General features: G+C 37.9%; 5 protein-coding genes across 5 annotated transcripts; 3 read left to right on the top strand and 2 right to left on the bottom strand.

Moving 5' to 3' along the window:
- The first annotated feature begins 1,363 nt into the window (after positions 1-1,363).
- LOC145901340 (dual serine/threonine and tyrosine protein kinase-like) lies at positions 1,364-9,163 on the top strand. The gene is made up of 18 exons (XM_082988972.1): positions 1,364-1,519; positions 4,017-4,126; positions 4,437-4,652; positions 4,712-4,804; positions 4,873-5,567; positions 5,662-5,821; positions 5,891-5,963; positions 6,039-6,168; positions 6,231-6,339; positions 6,981-7,064; positions 7,130-7,257; positions 7,322-7,500; positions 7,572-7,743; positions 7,821-7,956; positions 8,035-8,148; positions 8,216-8,330; positions 8,392-8,526; positions 8,859-9,163. Exons 1-18 carry the CDS (start codon positions 1,387-1,389, stop codon positions 9,014-9,016), a joined length of 2,940 nt encoding a protein of 979 aa, XP_082845098.1. The 5' UTR covers positions 1,364-1,386; the 3' UTR covers positions 9,017-9,163.
- On the top strand, positions 1,563-4,016 carry LOC145901342 (uncharacterized). Its single transcript, XM_082988973.1, has one exon. It carries the CDS (start codon positions 2,973-2,975, stop codon positions 3,759-3,761), a length of 789 nt encoding a protein of 262 aa, XP_082845099.1. The 5' UTR covers positions 1,563-2,972; the 3' UTR covers positions 3,762-4,016.
- Positions 9,164-9,211: 48 nt separating the features above from the next.
- On the bottom strand, positions 9,212-13,609 carry LOC145902837 (uncharacterized). The gene is made up of 22 exons (XM_082990935.1): positions 13,550-13,609; positions 13,301-13,459; positions 13,096-13,234; positions 12,946-13,013; positions 12,804-12,891; positions 12,666-12,734; positions 12,377-12,599; positions 12,180-12,318; positions 11,984-12,097; positions 11,764-11,922; positions 11,621-11,707; positions 11,479-11,564; positions 11,265-11,412; positions 10,881-11,052; positions 10,675-10,817; positions 10,403-10,455; positions 10,197-10,350; positions 9,891-10,038; positions 9,753-9,828; positions 9,589-9,697; positions 9,404-9,530; positions 9,212-9,349 (listed from the first exon to the last, which is right to left on the bottom strand). Exons 1-22 carry the CDS (start codon positions 13,607-13,609, stop codon positions 9,261-9,263), a joined length of 2,610 nt encoding a protein of 869 aa, XP_082847061.1. The 3' UTR covers positions 9,212-9,260.
- Positions 13,610-14,070: 461 nt separating this feature from the next.
- On the top strand, positions 14,071-15,550 carry LOC145902741 (L-seryl-tRNA(Sec) kinase-like). Its single transcript, XM_082990840.1, has 2 exons — positions 14,071-15,201; positions 15,415-15,550. The coding sequence occupies exon 1, from the start codon at positions 14,189-14,191 to the stop codon at positions 15,149-15,151; it is 963 nt and encodes a 320-aa protein (XP_082846966.1). The 5' UTR covers positions 14,071-14,188; the 3' UTR covers positions 15,152-15,201; positions 15,415-15,550.
- LOC145902836 (cytochrome P450 1B1-like) lies at positions 15,361-18,043 on the bottom strand. The gene is made up of 6 exons (XM_082990934.1): positions 17,950-18,043; positions 16,914-17,473; positions 16,572-16,662; positions 16,423-16,501; positions 16,150-16,313; positions 15,361-16,022 (listed from the first exon to the last, which is right to left on the bottom strand). Exons 1-6 carry the CDS (start codon positions 18,041-18,043, stop codon positions 15,361-15,363), a joined length of 1,650 nt encoding a protein of 549 aa, XP_082847060.1.
- Between the last annotated feature and the right edge of the window lie 320 nt (positions 18,044-18,363).

Here is an 18,363-nt window from a genome sequence, read left to right as displayed (position 1 = left end):
ATGATGATTATAGCCGTGTTTGAAAAGTCTGCTAAAAATGGTCAGCATGTTAGCTTTGGTTTTCATGTTTAAAGCTTTGACATCCAAGCTTTACGCGTCTAAACAACATGTATGAGTTGAAAGGTCGTCATCTCGCGCAGAGTTCGCCGGTGTTTTCGTAGTATACAGTTACACTTTGGTACATATAAATTACGATAATGCCAGGTTGCAAGTGCCGTTGTTAAAATTTGAGTGAAAAGCAATGTACTGTGTGATTAGCAAGTTACCAATATTGTTAATCTTTGTTAATTCGGATTCGAATTGTCCGGACGAACGGAAGTTTCGGAGTGTCCGAAAACGTTTGTTCTAATCCTGATGCTGTGGACATATGTAAAAAGGAAATCGCGCGTTGGCGTGATGTTTTTCAAACAGGAGTCATGTTTTTGGGATCCTTTGTCATATGCGCATACAAACATGACGTGGATCGTGACAAGTTTCGAAGATCACGTTCGTCAATGGAGACGCGTATACCCAGTAGCAGAACAATCGCGTAAAAAGTTTAACAGGGATAACTTTTGGTTTTGTACATCCACTGCAGAAAAAACAGTTCCCGAGACTTAAACAGTAGCCTATTTTTGGAACAGATTTATTTCACAGAAAGTGCAAAGAAATAGAATACAGTCGGACTTTGGGGTATTCCTGACTAGTTTCGTCAACTGTCGGTTTATGGATTAATGTGTAGTATAATAATTTTAAAAATTAGGCCAGATCATGGAAGAAATCCGTTTTTATAATTTTTTCGTCCGGTTGCGGGGTTTTGTGTTTTAAATCAACAAGGTCTCCCAGTATCCACAGAGCACGGAAAATTGTCAGCTTTGTTGCACGCCTCGGTGCACAAGCAGACAATTGTTCGTGCATGTTTACGAAAATGCACTGCTGTCAACCAAGCAAGGGTCGAGTCAACTCAGTTCGTCTCAGCGGTCTCAGCATGGTGACTGCTGTACTGAGCTGGGCAGAAGAGCGATTGAGAATATTTGTGTTCATAAATTTCACCAATGGTGAAGAAAATCTAATATGCTAATCACACTCACTGTAGAGCAAAGGTTTTGAACACTGCTACGTTTGAAATATTTGTATTATCAATTTGTTTAAAAAAATCTAATATAGGTTTTAAGAATGTGATTAGTAAATCAAATCTGGATCAAAAAAAAACCAAAGGCCCCTGGCAGGCTGTCGATCGCACACCGTATCAATAATAATGTATTAAAATCCAAACACAGCGATCTTCAGACAGCTCAGATCGATTTATTTAGAGAAAAATATATTTCGCCTAAAACGGCATCATCAGTTTCTCCATTTACCAAAACTTATTCAAATAGGTTTTAAGAAATGACATAGAAATGTAAAATGACAAGTTTGCAGGACAAGAACCGGGAGTGCACATTATCTGATACTCTATCAAGATTTAAGCGTTATCAAAAGAGGCTGCAAAGCATCTATGAGGAAACCACTTTGTTGCTCAACCAGAATCCATCGATAGGTGAGTTATTGATTTTGTGTAGAAAGTTCATATTATTACCTGGAGTAGAGTTTTCCTTATAATGTATATATGTATATAACATGTGTTATATGTTACCAATAACTTTTGGAGGCTTTTTTGACTATCGTTTATTGTGTGGACAATGCAAGGATTATCAGCATGTTTTCCCCATGTTAATGCATTGGTCAATTGTTTGTGTGTGGATAAACTTTGATAAGCCATATGTTTATGATACGGCTGCATATTTTCAGTATGCAGACCGCGTTTTGACCAGGGTAGGTTAAAGCACATTCTTGTTGATTATGTGCCTTTCAGGGATTGGCGCCCCTGCCCAACCGAGCTATTTTTAATTACTATCAGTTTTATCTCGATATCCATTTTTTGTGATATTTGCAGTGTATTTCTGATATAAAGTCTAATTTCATTATTAGTGTTATTGGCCATATTAAGCTACATCCTAAATTATCTTGGATTAGTTTACTAGTCATGCAGTTTGAGCTGTGCAGGCAAAATCATGCCACTAGTAGGGATTTGCCAAAACAGAAAAGAGTAAAAATTCACACATGCTATTAGTTTTTTTCACCATTGCAACATAACTTTATACTTTATTCATTTTTTAATTTGCCAGTATTTGCCTCATAAAATGTCATTTTCGTGCATGATTCTAAGTAATAAGTATGGATGTTAAAATTTGAGTGAAACAAATTAAATATATAATGTTTCAAAGTCGATATTCGAATTCAGCGTCTTTGTTGGGATCCGAATATTAAAAAACTCTAATCCACCTGGCACATTCCTACTTTTTAGGCTCTGCTGGCAAAATACACACTTTTTTAGGTATTGTTATTATTTTATAGTTATTATATATTTCATTGATTGCGATTCAGTATGGCAAACCCTATGTGACCTACAATGGCACACCTGCTTACAGTTTAAATCCAAGAGTGCATAATTTAGAACATGAAACTACATGTAATTAAGCAAGTGATTTAGATCAGCTACATTAGTCAACCACATTGTAGTCAGGTAATATATACTGCTATTTAGCGAAATAATAAGCTAATAGGCTTGAGTAATCAAAACTGACATTTTGTGCAATAAAAATTCAATTTTAACATTTCAACTTTCAAGCAATAATATGTACTAGGCTATAAACAACTATTCAAACTTCATGCCACTGGAATTTGTTTGTGCTGGATTGTTTATTGCACAAAATGTTTATTGAAAACAGTTCAATAACTTAAACTTCAATGTACCTGATATTTGACTTATTTTAAAGGTAATCTACACACTTTAAAGGTAATTAGACTTATTTTAAAGGTAATAAATTACAAAGTGAACCAAAAATTGACTGCCATTAAGTGATGAATAATATTTTATTTGTAAATTATAACCAATGGTTCTTTATTTATTTAAACAGACCTAAATCTAATATAGTAGTCTGACACAAACAATGTCTGTTGCTTTTGTCCCTCAAAATGTTCGAAACCCAAATAAGCCTGTCAACCAAGAAACAATCCAGAAGCTGCTAGATGAGAACAGTCACTTGATACAGTGCATTTCAGACTACCAGTCAAAAGGCAAAGTACAAGAATGTGCTCAATACCAGCAGATTCTGCATCGAAACTTGGTCTGGTTGGCAACTGTGGCTGACTCCAGCCAATCCGGTTCACAACAATCAATTTTGTCAGGAGGTTCCCCTGGAGCCAAGGAACAGATGATGCCATCTCTCAAGAGTCCATCTGAAACATCTTCAACCACATCTGGTGTGACACTTGCTCAACAACCAATCACATTGTCCCAACCAGGAATGTATTCTCAGTCATACTCCAGTGCCATACCACCAAACAACCCACCAGCCAGCCAGCCTCAATACACTGCACAGTCGCAACATCCACAACAACAACAGCAGCAGCAACAAATTAAGCTGAACGCGGCACCCACAAGTGGAAATGAAGTCCTGCCACAACCTGCACCAGTCGGGGTGCCGCAGAGTATAGAGATGCAGACACCACAGTACAGCATGCACCAGCAAGCTCCAATGCAAACTAACAATACATACACAACACAGACAGCTGCATACCCCAAGTACCAACAGCCACCACCCCAGCAAACAGTTTCTTCCCAACCTCCTGTGCAGTATGGACAAATGCCACACCACCAGACAGCACCACAGCAAGGATTTCAACAGCCATATTCTCAACCAGCACCGTACAATGCTTACCCACCACAACATCAGTAATTGAATGACGTTGGAAAAAAATTAACAATTTGAAAAAGACCAAGCATTTCAAAAAGTTGTTTGAATGTTGTTTATCATGTTTAATCCAGTAAATGTGCCTTTGGGACAATTTACAACAGTCAGTGATAAAAAGATGATCAGTTCGTGCATGCAAAGTCTCTGTTTTTCTCACAACTAAGTGCTAATATGTCTACCTACACTGCCCATGGTCAGTTTGTGAGCAAGTTGTTAACAAGTGTATGTAAACATTTGCAGGACTGCAGTCACGTGTTTCTGATTGTCTGAGGACACCCCTCTTTCAAAGCAGCCTTTTAAGCAAGTTTTCCATCCACATCCTCGGGGATTCTCACTTCACCAAATGTCAGGTACTTCTGCAAGACATAAAGCCAGTGCAAATTTAAAGCAAAAAAAAACAAAATGATATGTACCTTTTTGTTGTAGATTTTACAATTCACAAGTAGAAAGTGTCACAAAAATATTCAAAGATTGTTTTTTAGGCTTAGCATTTGATTTAAACACCTCAAAACCTGAGCTTATTGTTAAATGGCAAGTTGAAAAAAGGAGTTTAAAACATTTTATAGTTTTAATGGAAACAATTGTGGTAAAATGTATTAATGCTTATCCAAAACAAATAGACAGCCAAGCCCTTTAATGTTCTTTTGTACATATTTTTAGTGTTTAAACTGGTTGCTTGGTGATAATGTGCTGCCAGAAAATGCTGATTGGTTTGGGAGTGAATATCAAATTACTGTGAAACATGGCACAAAACCACAGCTTGCAGTAACTTTGCCTGACAGCTATGTGCTCCCTGTTGACTTTAATTTTGACTGTGTCCTCGACATACAATCATATCTGCAAGATTTGTCTGAGAAATGTTCTGTGCAATCACCTGTAAGTCGTGGATTGTTTTAAGTAATTGTGCAAAAATTATTTTTGTTTATGCATCTCAGGAGCACTGTGACAACATTTTTGAGGATGTAGATGTTACTGATTCGGAAATAGAAATTCTAATGAACAAGCCCTTATTAAATACAGGCTGCAAGGTATTTGCATATCATTGTTAATGCTGCAAATAGTATGATAATTATTAACGTTTAAACACATTTAAAAGGTGGTTTTACACTCCAAGTTTAATTCCACCTGCCATGACATGGATGATATCACACTGAGGGAATCATTTGAAAATATGTGTGAAAGTGAAACTCCAGTCTTTATATACGCTACTACACCGCAATTGTCCAAACAAAAAACAGTGGAACTTGCAGCACTTAAGGCAGTTGTTGGAGAAATTCCAGTTCTATTTTGGGTTGGGGATAAAAGTGTTGATCCAAAATGTCTCCAGCGTCAATCCTTGGATTCAGTTGATTCCAAGGACAGCTGTGATGCAGAGGAATTTTGCCCAAACTTCGCATTACTTATGTCTGTTCCCACGGCAGCTCCACCATCTGCAAAGATGGTGAAACCCACGACTTCAACAAAATGCTTAAAGACATCCCACAACTATACCAGAGGTGGTAACAGTGTCCAAAGTGTTTCATCTCAGTTTTCCTCTCCATGTATGTGCAATGAAAAGTGGAATGTGGATAACTTAAAACAGAAGCTACATAGACTTGGTTATTATGTGATTTGTGCAAAGTGTGAAACAGATTCCGTGGGCAAGGAAGACCTTGAAAATATGCCCCCAAGTAACAACTCTTTCCTTAATGCTATTGATGAAGTAAACTGTGACATTCCATCAGCATTTTTGTCATTCTTGATGAAAACAATGCAGCAGTACCTAGTTTTTACATCAACTGTTTTAAATCGGTAAGTCAACTGTTGTTACATGTTTTATATTGCTCCTGTATTTGGTTGTAGTATTTTGGTTTAGCTAATGCTGTGTTACCACATTATAATGCAGATTTCACTGTGCCATCTTGGATGAAACTATTGCAAAGGTTTACTCACTGTCCCGCGATGTTTTGATTACGCCAAAGCGAATCGCTTATGCCCAAAATCAAGAGCAGCAACTATTTGACAAGTTGCTTGTCATAGCCACCAACAACCAAGTGGAAATTATGGTATGTTGGCACTTGTTAAAATGTAAACCCTTTAGCACAAATGCACAATGACGTACTTTTGCTTGACAGAAAATAATTTCTTCAGTCAAAGAGGAATGTACCGAGAGAATAACACAGCTGGCTGGTGACTATGATGCTCGGGGTATGAGAGGCTTGGTTCCTGTTGTGTTTCCACAGCATTGTTCAATGATTTTAAAATGCCCTGATTGTCATGCAGTGAATGAGGAAGGTGGTGATAAAAGGGAAAGCTCAATGGCCACCACAACGAAAAACATTCAAAACTTTGTGTTGCAACATGTGAAGATGGCATCTGTTGAAAAACTAAACAACAACATTGATGTGTTGAGGTAAATGAACACAACTGTGTTTTTGTGAGCACTTACTTTACAAACCCCATACTTCTATGCAGAGAGAGTTTCTCCGGAACTTTGTCAAGGTGTCTGCAACATTTAGAATCTTTTGATGATGAAGAAACAGACACACGGACAGCAGCAGAAACGAGCTTGCACTTAAAAATGGTATTTACCAGTATGTAACAAATATTAAGTGAAGTATTGAATGCTTTAAAGTTTTAAACTAATTGGTGTTTGATAAATTACTACCATAGGTGCTAAGTACAGAGAAATGCTACACCCTCTAAAAAATTGTGGGGGTGCCACATCTCGTTTTTCCTAATACCTCATATGCTGGATCATGTATAATCACAACACACAGCAAGTAGATAAAATGGTATAAAAAATAATCAAGCTCTAGTCTCCTTTTCAACATTAACAGCATAATTATTACCTAATTTTGACACAGAAGCATATTGGATTAAATTGGGCCTGTATTATTCTTTGTAAATGAGACTCCACATTATTTTTTTTCTAATCGCCTCCCGCATTTCTCAGCACTGGTCGTGACTCTAGTTCACCTGTTAAATTTATTTTGGACACTAAACAACATTTCACTTACTTTTGACCCAACTAAATTCGTGTTTATTTAAGGATCACCTAATTAATAATCTACAATGTACATTGTTACATTATAGCTTTTGCACTTGTGGTAACCCACACATTTAAAAAACCAAGCCCCCTTGTTTACTAGTGATAGTGTTATTTGTTGTTTTATTTGCCACTGAAATTCTAACAAATAGTAAATGTTTGTAAAAACTGTCCAGATTTTAAATGCTGCCTATAATGTTGACATCAGCATACAGTCAAGTTCATCAGTTCTCACAACCGTTTTGGACAAGATAAAACAGGTAGGCATTGTAACAAGTCTGACATATATTTTAAACCTTCATGTTTTAAACAATCTTTTTTCCAGCTATTGCAAAACCTAAAATGGAAGGACTCCACTGTAATGGACACAGCTTGGAAATGCAAAATAGCTGAAGATGTTTTGGAAAACCTGTGTGAAGGACGTTTAGCAAAACACATGTGCTCCCAATTCAGGTATTTTTTCTACATTTACCTTCCAGTGGAATTTAGTAGCATTGTATGTGTTGATTTTGTCCAGAAATCAGCTTTCTGAGGCCCATGAATCTTTTGTGTCCGCCTTGCGTCAACTAGAGCTAAGAATCCAAAGTCGTTTGGAGCGTGAAGAGGCTTTAAAACACCATGCTTCCAAAGTTCTTTCCCCAAAAATTGCACAACTGGCACTTCAGAGTCGCTCCCTTATCGACGAACTACAATACGGTAATTATAGCATATTTTCAAAGCAATGACCTCTATGTTCACCTTTAAATGTAATTATTATTGTACATCAGGAATTCCCAAAACTGGAAAAGAAATTGGAAGGGGTATGTATGGTGTGGTGTATACATGCAGCTCTTGGGCACTGCCAATCACAAAAAGAAAGAAGTGTGCAGTGAAATCGGTTGTCCCCCAAGACGAGAAGCACTGGAATGATCTGTCACTGGAGTTCTACTATAGCATTTGGTAATATCACTTGTCAACTCAATTGGATCCTTGCATTTGCAAAATTATAACTTTTACACCATGTAATTTTACCATAGCCTGCCAACACATCCCCGGATAGTGGAACTTTATGGGTCTGTGATAGATGAAAGTTACGGCGGTCCTAATTCTGATCAACAGGCTGTCTTGCTTGTCATGGAAAGAATGCAAAGAGACCTCTACACAGCTTTAAAGGTATTTCATAAAACTGGAAATGATGCAAAAAGTTCCATAATACAAAACCCAGATATTGATGCTGTCTTTAATTTTCAGAGAGGACTAAGTGAAGATGACAGAATGAATGTTGGATTAGATGTAATAGCAGGGATTCGCTACCTGCACAGCCAAGGACTTGTTCATAGGGACATAAAGCTAAAAAACGTCCTGGTAATGAAATTTTGCAAACATAAATATGGTGTTTACAAGCGTTGCTTAAATGTAAACATTTTTTTAGCTGGATCAGAAAAACAGAGCTAAGATATCAGACTTGGGTTTTTGCAAGCCGAGTGCAATGATGAGTGGTTCAATCGTTGGCACACCGATACACATGCCACCAGAGTTGTTTTCAGGTAAGTGGAAGCACTGTGCTATGAAAATAAGCTTGATTCAATTTCGTTCTTTTTTCTTCAGGTCACTATGACAACAGTGTTGATGTGTATGCTTTTGGTATACTTTTTTGGCACCTTTGTGCAGGATCTGTGCGCCTGCCCAACAACTATCGCAGCTGTGTTTCCAAAGACCATCTTTGGTCTGCTGTTCGAAAAGGTAATTGTATTGCTGTCTTTAATTATAAACTGAGGGATTCCACATATGATTTGTTCGTCAACTCACTAGACATATCGTCTTGTTGTACATGTGCTTTTTGTTGTCCCTTAATGTTTTTCACCTCAAACTTGTTTTGAGCAACCTGTTGGTCATTTTACTTTATTTAGCTAGTCACATTGATTGTGCAAAGATAATGAAAATTTGTTTATGTATACAAACAACTAACAAGTGTTTTGTATATATTGTTATCCCACTTACACTCATGTGGCCTCAGGCTGTTATTCAACTGGAAACATTGATGAATTTATTTTAATATAGTAATGACTGTTTAGGTACTCGCCCTGAAAGGTTACACACTTTCCATGATGAATGGTGGACAATAATGATAGAGTGCTGGCAACAAGATCCAATGAGACGGCCTTTGCCTGGAATCTTGCATGCAAAGTTATCTCATATTATTAATGGTGCTCCTTCCAGGGATGTCATTTGAATTATTTTTCTCCTGTTTGTAATGCTGCCTTATTGCCAACATTTATAATGCACACAATCTGAGTTTCTGTCATATTTTTACACACTGCCTGTTTTGTACTCTTGTGCTGTATAATGCCCTTATATATATTTTGTTGTGCCAATAAAATTTCAGTATGTTTCCTTGTTTTGTGTCAAAATGAAATACGAAGGAATTGCATGATTTGAGAAGACATGCCATGAATAACACTAAATACATGTTGCAGTTAGACCTCTTCCAGTATGTTTACTATTGATGGACCATCGCAAATCTTTTCACACCCAATCACTTGGCCCACATAGACATGAGTGGTGACTAAAAAAATGGTTCAGTCAACTTCTAAATATAAAACCACGTAAAATTGTTTACCTGGTTGAAGCAAGGAATCATTTTGAAAAAGTAAAGCTTGTGCTGGCAAGTGAAGAAAAGCTTTTTGAAACTGATAGAGCCTTTCTTTGCATACCCACAATGAATTACCATAGTCAATCAAAAAAACCTGCACACAGTTGCAATTGACCAAAGTTCATTTTGTATAAACAGATATTGTTCAGCACCTTGACCTGCTTGCCATTCCCCAGGGCTGTTACTGTGACCCTGCAGTAACACTGTTGCAAAAGAACTACAAACATTTCACCGCAAACCGGGTTGTCATCAATATTCAAACTGGAAACAATATTTGATTCATGATAAGTGTGCAGGACCAAAATTGAGAACTTACCATCGACGGTTTTTGGAATACCACAGCCTTAAATCAGTAGTTAACACTTCCAGGTCCTTGGGCTGTGAGCAATGTCCTAACATTCAAGTGCTATTTAGAGGACTGAACATGCTACATTGTATTATCACAAAGTCTTGCCTTTCAATGAAATGTTTGTTTGGTCATTGGCCACACATAGTATTTGGCCATAAAACATATTGGGTGCCTTCATAATGGTTGTCACTTTGAGGTACACTAAATCATTTTCTTCAAGATCAAAGTTCGGTATATTTCCAAAAAGGAAGGTCTGTTAAGTTATCAACTGACAGCAAATCTTGAAAGATATTCAGAAGTAGGTTTTTCATCACTAAGGTGTCGGACTAATATTTTTGCACTTGTTATGCTAAAACCCATGTAAATGAAGCAAGTGTACTAATGAATACAGAAGACAAGTAATTTACAGACCAATTTTTCATACATCTTCCCAGGCCTCGAGTGGGAGTAACCACAGTTCTTTCCTCTCCAACAGTCTCCTCTCAAAAAGTATTTGCACACATTAATGCGTTGCCAATTAACATTTTCCACCGCAACACACGGATCGTCAATGTCATTCGAATAACTATGAAAAAGCATTTGTTTACTGCTGGTTTTCTACGTGCAAATGTTCATACTTGTTTCTGGTGGAATCAAAGTCTTCTAACATTGGATTCCAGTTGGACAGATGCTGCTAAAAGTCACAAGAAAGTGAGTGCACTTTATTTCAGTGTTTAAAAAACGAAGAACAAACTACACAATTGTTTAAAAAAAAAATTCATAAAAGAGAAATGACAGGACACAATTCTTTGCTTGATCATACCACATTGAAAAAAACAGCACAATCAAATTAGTTTTTATGCAGAAACAAGGCCTATTTCTTTTTATCATCACAACTTCGACGAAGAGCTTCAAACAACTGAAGGCCAGCCAGACTTTGAATTTCCAGGTGCTCCACATATGATAATTGTCTTTTGGGTTCAGTCGTCGAGGAACACTTGATGTGGGCAATAAGCAATGCATACAGGTTTGTCGTTAAAAAATGTTCAGTGACTAGTTTGTGTTATAATGCTATTTTATTCCAGGGGTTTCAAAAGTGTGATATGTGCCAAAAACTTTGTTGGAATAAGGAGTTCAAGGTCATACTAACCAAATTTGTTATCTGCCTATTACTATTGCATCTCGTTTTAAGCTGAGTGAGAATACAAAAAACAAATGAAAGTAGCAAGCATAGGTGCCAGGTACCGAAGTTCTGCATCCCCATTTCCAGGTGGCACACTGCGTGAAGCTGTAATGCCAACACTAATAAATTATAGCAGGGGTCCACAAATACTTTTTAGTGGCAAAAAGTAGTCCAAACACCTGGATGGGATCATAGCTTAACATGACATCCCCACAAACATGCTGTCTTTGCCAATAAGTATTTACTTCTGGCTGGGCTGGGTATATTTTTGTAGACTTGGGTCACAAATGCTTGAAAACAACTATTTTGCATAATACCTGTGGAGGTGTGCTTGAGAGCACAGATCTTTTTGTTTGCTCTCCCTGCAAAGATTTTGATTTGAAGAAACCTTTTTCTGATCCTGCCGGAAGGGACACGGACATAGAGTTGCAGTTGGAGGACAAACTGTTGGTATAAGATTTTGATCTGCATACACAAAACAGTTATACTTTAATGTGCTATAAGAAATAGACAAAAACTTCCAAATCATACCCTTCACTAATTGTGTTGTAATACTTGATTGTGTTTTGTTTTGCTGGTTCCATACCCTTCTTTTGATTTAGTACTCTTTCTTCAATCTAAAATATTCTCTTTACAGTCTTAGCACTAACAAACCACTTATAACTTTACAAACCTCTAAGGGATAACAACATGAACACTTGTCTTTGGACGTTGCTAGCCCCAAGTATATCATACTTGTTGATACATTCCACCAAGTGTTCTACATGACACAGTTTTTAAGATACCTGGTAACAACATAATTAAATAGCCACATACATTGTCAGAAGTCTCAAACAAGCTGACACTCTGTATTTTCTTGCTATTGGTGAATTTCACATCATGAAACTTGATTTCAAACCTTTTGCCGTAGACAAATTTGTTAAACCACACTTTGGTCTTTGACGACCATTTACCAATATCATACTTTGGATGAACCTAAACACATTTTAGGATCTAAATGATCTATTGCAGCAAATAACTTTCTCATTTAACTCACCCCTAGTAATGTACATTTTATTGCTAAACATGGAACTTCTTCAAAATCTTTTGGGATCACTCTTAGGTTGTCACGTTTTACTTCTGCTGTATTGCCATAGTCGATGTAAAATACCTTGACATGAAACATATGTAGGAATTGGCCATTTTGTCACAAAAAAAGTAAAAACCACAGAAGCAAAAACATATTTGTTCACCTTGAACTTTGAGTTTGGCAACACTTCCATTATTTCAGCCCTATACCACCACTGATCTGAAGGAAACATGGCCACACATATCATGCCAACATCAAAGTTTGTCCTAATATCATTGCTCCTCATTCCAGAGTACATTTCACTGCCAAAAGGTTCAAATATAAATATAGCAGTACAGATAATAACGTGGTACTACACACTTCAAGTCCTGTTGCAGTGTTATAAGAATTTCCATCCAGTCCAACACCTGCACACTGAACATACTTGGAGATGTAACATCACATACAACCACTTCCATACAATGATTGGTTTCGCAAAACTCCAGTACAGAATTTAGAGATTTTTGTTTATTCTGTGATTTGTCAGGCGGGCAGAGGGATGGGATATGTAAATTGCTAGAAGCAGTGGAACTTGAACAAATTTCTGAAAACACATTCTTTGTTATTTGAGTTTAAGGTAATAATAAAAAACACAAAAAAGAACCACTACCAGAATTTGGCTGTTGTGTTGAAGGTGGCAAAGACAGTAGTTCAGTTTCCTTTCTGCAAGTAGTGTCAACTGAAAAATAATAACATGAAGTGGCTGTTTCTTTTTAATGTACAAAGTGGTTAAACAAACATTTCTTACCATTGTCACTATCAGTGGAGAAAATACATCTATCCACTGATAAAACCTCTAAGTTTTCTGGGAGGTTTTGTGATTCTTGGTTTTGTGTCTACAAAAAAACACCTTAATAATGTGTAATACAAAAGTATGTCACAAACTTAACCTGTTCTTTTTCAATAGTTGGCCTTTCCACTATTTGTACCAAAGGTTTGCTATCATGAGTATCATGTTCTGCATTTTTCACAGAACATAAAAAACTTTTTTTTTTCCAAACATTTCAAGTAAATTTAAAAGAACAGCAGTATACTTTCACCTGTATATTCTTCTTCACAAAACAGCATGTTCATGTCAATTAACTTTTCTCCACATTCATCTATTGCAAGCAAAACCTCAGAAGCTTGTTTTGCTAAATCTTCCTTTGATCCCAGAAGAGCATCGCTTCTATTAAATACCTGGAAGCACACACTTTAAATCAAACTAATAGTAGGCCTACTACGATATTATCGTTTAGGTCTTACTGGCATTGTTATGTCGTCCAATTTTTGCTTAAACGCATCCAGAGTCTCTTGATAACAAGACTTTAATCCTTCTAGTTTGGCCTTGATCTGCATTCGATTTTTTACCAACTGAGCATTCATGTTTTTCTTGTGTGAAATTTTGCCCCGTTTACACGTGTTCTGCAAAAGCAATTACGAAACTTCTGCAACCCGCCTTCGCTATGCATCGCTGCATTACGATATGCATCATTGGATTGGCACTTAATTTACCCAAAATCCCAACGAAAGAGAGGGCGCTCTGCAACGAAACAAAGCTAGATCCGTGTTCATCCGTTTACGCCAGTCAGAGAATGTATTACTTTACAATGACATGGATTACTTACTTTAAGTTGAAAAAAGTCCCAATCCTGTATTATTTCACCAAAATTAAATTATACCCCTCTGAAAAGAATCGAAACTGGGAAATCACCTAATTTGCATAATGCACTGTTTTTGCAACAACCAGGAGGGCAGGAGGGGGTGATAGTGCCATAACAATAATGGGTAAAATGTTGCCATGACATTAGGGTTTTTCACTTATTGTTAGTTTGTTGTGCCTTTTCAAATAATACTCATGTGTGTCAACAGATTTTACTTAACTGGCTCGGGTGCCCACGCCACGAACGATTTGAGTTACCCTGGGTCTGGCACAGTTCGTACAATTGTACACCAGACCCAAAATAAATTGTCCAAATTTTGATTCCTTGAGTGGAGGTATAACTATGCAGGTTTTTATGTTTACACTTGTTTAAATTACTGAGTAGACTTAAAGTCATAGGTCTGTAGAGCAAACAAGCAAAAATTGTTGTGTTACTTAATGGAACAGGTAAAGTTAATAACAAAGACAGTGTATTTAGTGGCTTAAGTTTAATGGCAATCAAAATTGGGATAGTTGTGCTTTGTGGGCTTCCAGCATCTGGAAAATCAAGTCTCTGTTCACAGCTCATATGTCTAGGATCAATTTCATTTGTCCATGTTTGCTATGATGAGTTACTGCCATGGATCAGTAGTGGTAAAAATCACCAAACTTGGAAGAAAGCAAGATCAAATATTGTGGACATGGTCAAGCACTACATACAGTGTGTGTCCGCTCGACGGTTTGAAAAATATAAGGATAAATTAGGTTTGAAGTTGGAAGGTTGCACTAAGCTGGAAAATGATGTTACCTTGTCTCAGCTTTCTTCAAAGCCAACTATTTTTTTGATCGATGACAATATGCAATACAGAGGAATGCGGTATGAATATTATCAGCTAGCAAAGGAGGCATGTTGTGGCTATTCAATTTTGTTTGTGGATTGTCCAATGCCAACATGTATTGAGCGTAACAATTCAAGGCCACTAGACAAACAAGTGCAGTATAAATCATTTGTAGCCATGAACTCCCAATTGGAGGTTCCTGGTACTGGATCTGCTTGGGAAAATCAAGTTTTATGCATTGTTACATCTGAAAAAGTATGTTTGCCAGAAACCATTGCAGATTTTCTGCAGGAAACCTTACACAACCCACTTTCACCAACACCTAATACTGTTGATTTAGAGCTGTCTGAATCTTGTAGAGAAATAAATCGTAGAAACATCAACCACCAAGCTGACATTCTCTTGCGTAAACAGAGCAAGCAACTCATTCAGTCTTCTGTGTTTTTAGGCAATCTGACAAAACAATGCAAGTCCAAGCTCATCTCAGAGGCGAAAGGTCAAATTTTAGAAGAGTTGAAAGCAGGTCTTTATGATGTAGATGCATTTGTTAAAGTCGATGGCACAATTGATCTCAGTGCATTGGAAGATAAATTGCAGGCTCTCTTAAAGGCATACCTTGATTCCTTGCAAATGTGAATTAACTGAGACTTTGACTGATCTTCAAGTAAACAAAAAAGTGTAGTAAGGTAATTTTTTATTTGCAATACAATATGCACAAAAATAACCATAATACAATATATAAAGTGTTGTTAATAGCTGCTTTATTTGCAAATTACTATGCCACATTTACGTTGCAGTTTATACATTGCTTCACCTCTTGCATTAACTCGCGTATATTGTTCAGTCTACTTCGAAAGTTCGTTGTCAATCATGCTCCTGTAATCTTTATTAATTTTTAGGTCAAATGCAAGAGGCGCAGGCTGCAACACGAGTCCGTATTGGGATTCGAGTGTCGGTAAAACCCCATCCTTCGGCCTAATCTGACACGTTTGAACCAATATGGCGATCGCGAGATTAAGCCACATTTTGGCCAACTCTGAACCAGGACATTTTCGCGGTCCGATGGAGAAAATCAGGCACTTGTCGATCGTTTTGGTGTTTATCATTGGCATACCGTCTTCATTTTCGGTTAAAAAGCGACTTGGATCAAACGAATCTGGTTCTTCCCACGTTGCGCTGTCGTGGTTGGCGGAATACTGGTCGACCATCACCATCCTTCCCTTCGGGATGTGAAAGCCGCATAGGTCGGTGTCCCCAAGCGTACAGTGCGGTATGGTTCCAGCCATCATGCTTGCGTGCCGCAAGACTTCGTGCAGAAAAGCCTCAACGCTCGGCAATTTCTTACGGTCGGCTACCGTGGGAAGCCGGTCTCCAATCACCTCCTTGATTTCGGATTTCATTGCGTTTGTCACGTTTGGATAAACTTGCATGTACGTTAGGATCCAGAAAAATGCCATCGAAACTGTGTGTTGACCTGTCAAGGGAATGATTGTGTTTTTGTTAAAAACTTAAAATTTCCTATTTAAAGCACAATGTGACAAAGACGTTGTCGGTATAGTATTGTTACATGCGATTTTAAAACGATAGACTTGGCATAAATTCAGAAAACAGAATTTGATTTGTTATGCGTATACCTGCCCCAAAAATGTCTTCCACGAGCGCAGAAATTCTGTCCACGTCATCTTCTGTAAGTTTGCTCTTTTCATTAATCGTGTTGTTTTTTAAATATTCTGCTGTCATAGAGTTAGCAATGTTTGTGACTTGAGTCGCATCAAAGTCTTCCAAGTTATCCTTGACTCTGTAAGTAAACGGAAAGCGTATTATTACCGACGAATATTCCCAACAACTGTAATTTGTGCGCAACGATTTTCCAGTTACAGCTGTTCATTCTTGTTTGCGTTAAGTACCTGGTTTTCGTCCACTCGTCGAGCATGGTGTTAACTTTGTAATAATCTCTCATTGCTTTCTTGAACTTCAAAAACGGAACTCGCTTCAAAACAAATAAAAATATGACACACCAAAAAATAGGTGCTTAGTGAAAAATTGTATTAGTGGCTTACTGTTATCCAAGGCATTGAGTCAATTAGCGGAGCCATTTGCAGGATTCTGCCGAATTCGCGATTCATGCTCAACAACTCCTGAAATTCCTGAAAAGAAAATTTCCGTTGATCGCAAAACCGTTGTTAAATTTAGTAGGGTTATAATTGTTTTCTTCTGGCCGCCCACAAACCTATTTTTCGTCGAATAAAAATGTAATTTGCAAATAAATTAACTAATTACGTGATTTTTAGCCACTCGACAGCCAAATAACAGGATCGCACCGGGAAAATGATATTATCAGAAAAACTTGTAGATTTGCTTTATTTCACAACGATAGATTCGATAATCAAATGCCAACCTTGTTGCCGTGGTCGTATTTTTTACCGAAGCAAATATTGCAAATCGTGTTTGCGATTGTGATTCTAATTGTGTCCTCCAGTGTTCTGTCCGAATCGTGGGGCTTCTCGAGCTCCTTCGCCAACGTCAGAATATCTTGTGTCACCAACGAGTTTAAGCGCTCTCTGCATTTTACCGAGGTTCCGAACATGTGGACGTGGCGAATGATTGTGGCTTTGCACTGCTTCCAGTCAGTACGGTCGTTGCGGGTATCACTGAACACGACTCCCAACCCTCTCGATACCACTTTGTATGACGAAAACGCAGGACGACCCAGAAAAATTTCTTTCTGTTTGCACAGCGCCTCGCGAATAGCCGAGTAGCTGTTCAAAACCACGGCATTCACGCTCCCCAGTTTAATCTGAAACACCGGACCATATAGTCTCGACATCTTTTGTAGAGCAAGGTGTGGTGTCGCACCTAGGGATGGTGCATTTCCAAACACAGGCCAAGCTGTTGGCCCAGGTGGCTTTGGGCATCTCTTGCCGATGTTTTTCACTCCGAGGAGTAGCAACAACGATGCTGCGAGTAGGATCAAAAAACTCGTTGCGGAATCAAGGTAAAGCGGTCTATCAGTATGCATTGTTCAACTGATCCTGTAACTAAATATAAAGTTTGAAATTTTTATCGTTAGAATCAAGTTTTAGAGTAGAAGATAAGTTTAAAGATACAATAAAATCTTTTACACTGATGCTGCGCTTTTTTTTGTTAAAAAATTATTAAAAAATCTAAAATTGCAACCGCCTCGCTTCTCTTTGTTAATGGCGTAATTTTGTCACCACTTCAGTGATTAAAACCTCTTCATAATAAGTTCTCTCTTCATTTCTGTTTTTCATCGCAATCCTGCCGCGATTTACATCGAACCGAAACGCGATCAGTAGCAGAACAATAGCCCGCAGCCACTGATTAAGGTGGACAATGGCATAAACAGTTCACTTGAACTGAACGGTAAACTGACAATTTAAGAGGGATGTAAAATTCGCCTTTAAACTACAGACCTGAAACCCCCGTATCTGGTGTACGTGAGTGGACCGCCGGACCGACAAATGGTGCACCCCCAGTGGTCAATGGCTGGTCTTTATATCGACCCATCATCTGGCGTCATTTCAAACTAAATGGCATTTTGATCGACGATTAATTGATTTGTAAATGCGGCTAAGACTGTGATGGAACGGTTGCCGAAAACTTCTCTGAAGTCTGGATTTTTCTGCAATATGTCGGCAAGGGGTCGGGACGTTTGTTGTTTCCTGAGCGTAGTAGTTCGTGCCAGTCGCGTCTCTGGTAATTACCGCGACAATCCATCATGTCATCTTAACGCATAGTAAACGTCAAATTGACCAGATCTTGGTACAAACCACGACAGTTGTCCCCCTATCCATCAAACCGGACGACGGCGGCAATCTCAGCTGTTC

Source organism: Ascidia mentula, chromosome 5, assembly GCF_947561715.1.
Source record: "Ascidia mentula chromosome 5, kaAscMent1.1, whole genome shotgun sequence".
In the NCBI taxonomy this organism is placed as follows: Eukaryota; Metazoa; Chordata; class Ascidiacea; order Phlebobranchia; family Ascidiidae; genus Ascidia; species Ascidia mentula.
Note: the sequence above shows the minus strand (reverse complement) of the source record. Positions and strands in the feature narration are given on the sequence as shown.

Coding starts and splice junctions, on each gene's coding strand:
- LOC145901340 (XM_082988972.1), top strand. CDS start 1,387: ATGACAAGTTTGCAGGACAAGAACCGGGAGTGCACATTATCTGATACT. Junction 7,258..7,321: donor CACATGTGCTCCCAATTCAG/GTATTTTTTCTA, acceptor GATTTTGTCCAG/AAATCAGCTTTCTGAGGCCC. Junction 8,331..8,391: donor GCCACCAGAGTTGTTTTCAG/GTAAGTGGAAGC, acceptor TTTTTTCTTCAG/GTCACTATGACAACAGTGTT.
- LOC145901342 (XM_082988973.1), top strand. CDS start 2,973: ATGTCTGTTGCTTTTGTCCCTCAAAATGTTCGAAACCCAAATAAGCCT.
- LOC145902837 (XM_082990935.1), bottom strand. CDS start 13,609: ATGAACACGGATCTAGCTTTGTTTCGTTGCAGAGCGCCCTCTCTTTCG. Junction 12,098..12,179: donor TGCCAAACTCAAAGTTCAAG/GTGAACAAATAT, acceptor TTTCATGTCAAG/GTATTTTACATCGACTATGG. Junction 9,350..9,403: donor TGATTCCTTGCTTCAACCAG/GTAAACAATTTT, acceptor CCATTTTTTTAG/TCACCACTCATGTCTATGTG.
- LOC145902741 (XM_082990840.1), top strand. CDS start 14,189: ATGGCAATCAAAATTGGGATAGTTGTGCTTTGTGGGCTTCCAGCATCT.
- LOC145902836 (XM_082990934.1), bottom strand. CDS start 18,043: ATGGGTCGATATAAAGACCAGCCATTGACCACTGGGGGTGCACCATTT. Junction 17,474..17,949: donor ACCAGATACGGGGGTTTCAG/GTCTGTAGTTTA, acceptor TCCTACTCGCAG/CATCGTTGTTGCTACTCCTC. Junction 16,663..16,913: donor AATACGACCACGGCAACAAG/GTTGGCATTTGA, acceptor TTTTCTTTTCAG/GAATTTCAGGAGTTGTTGAG.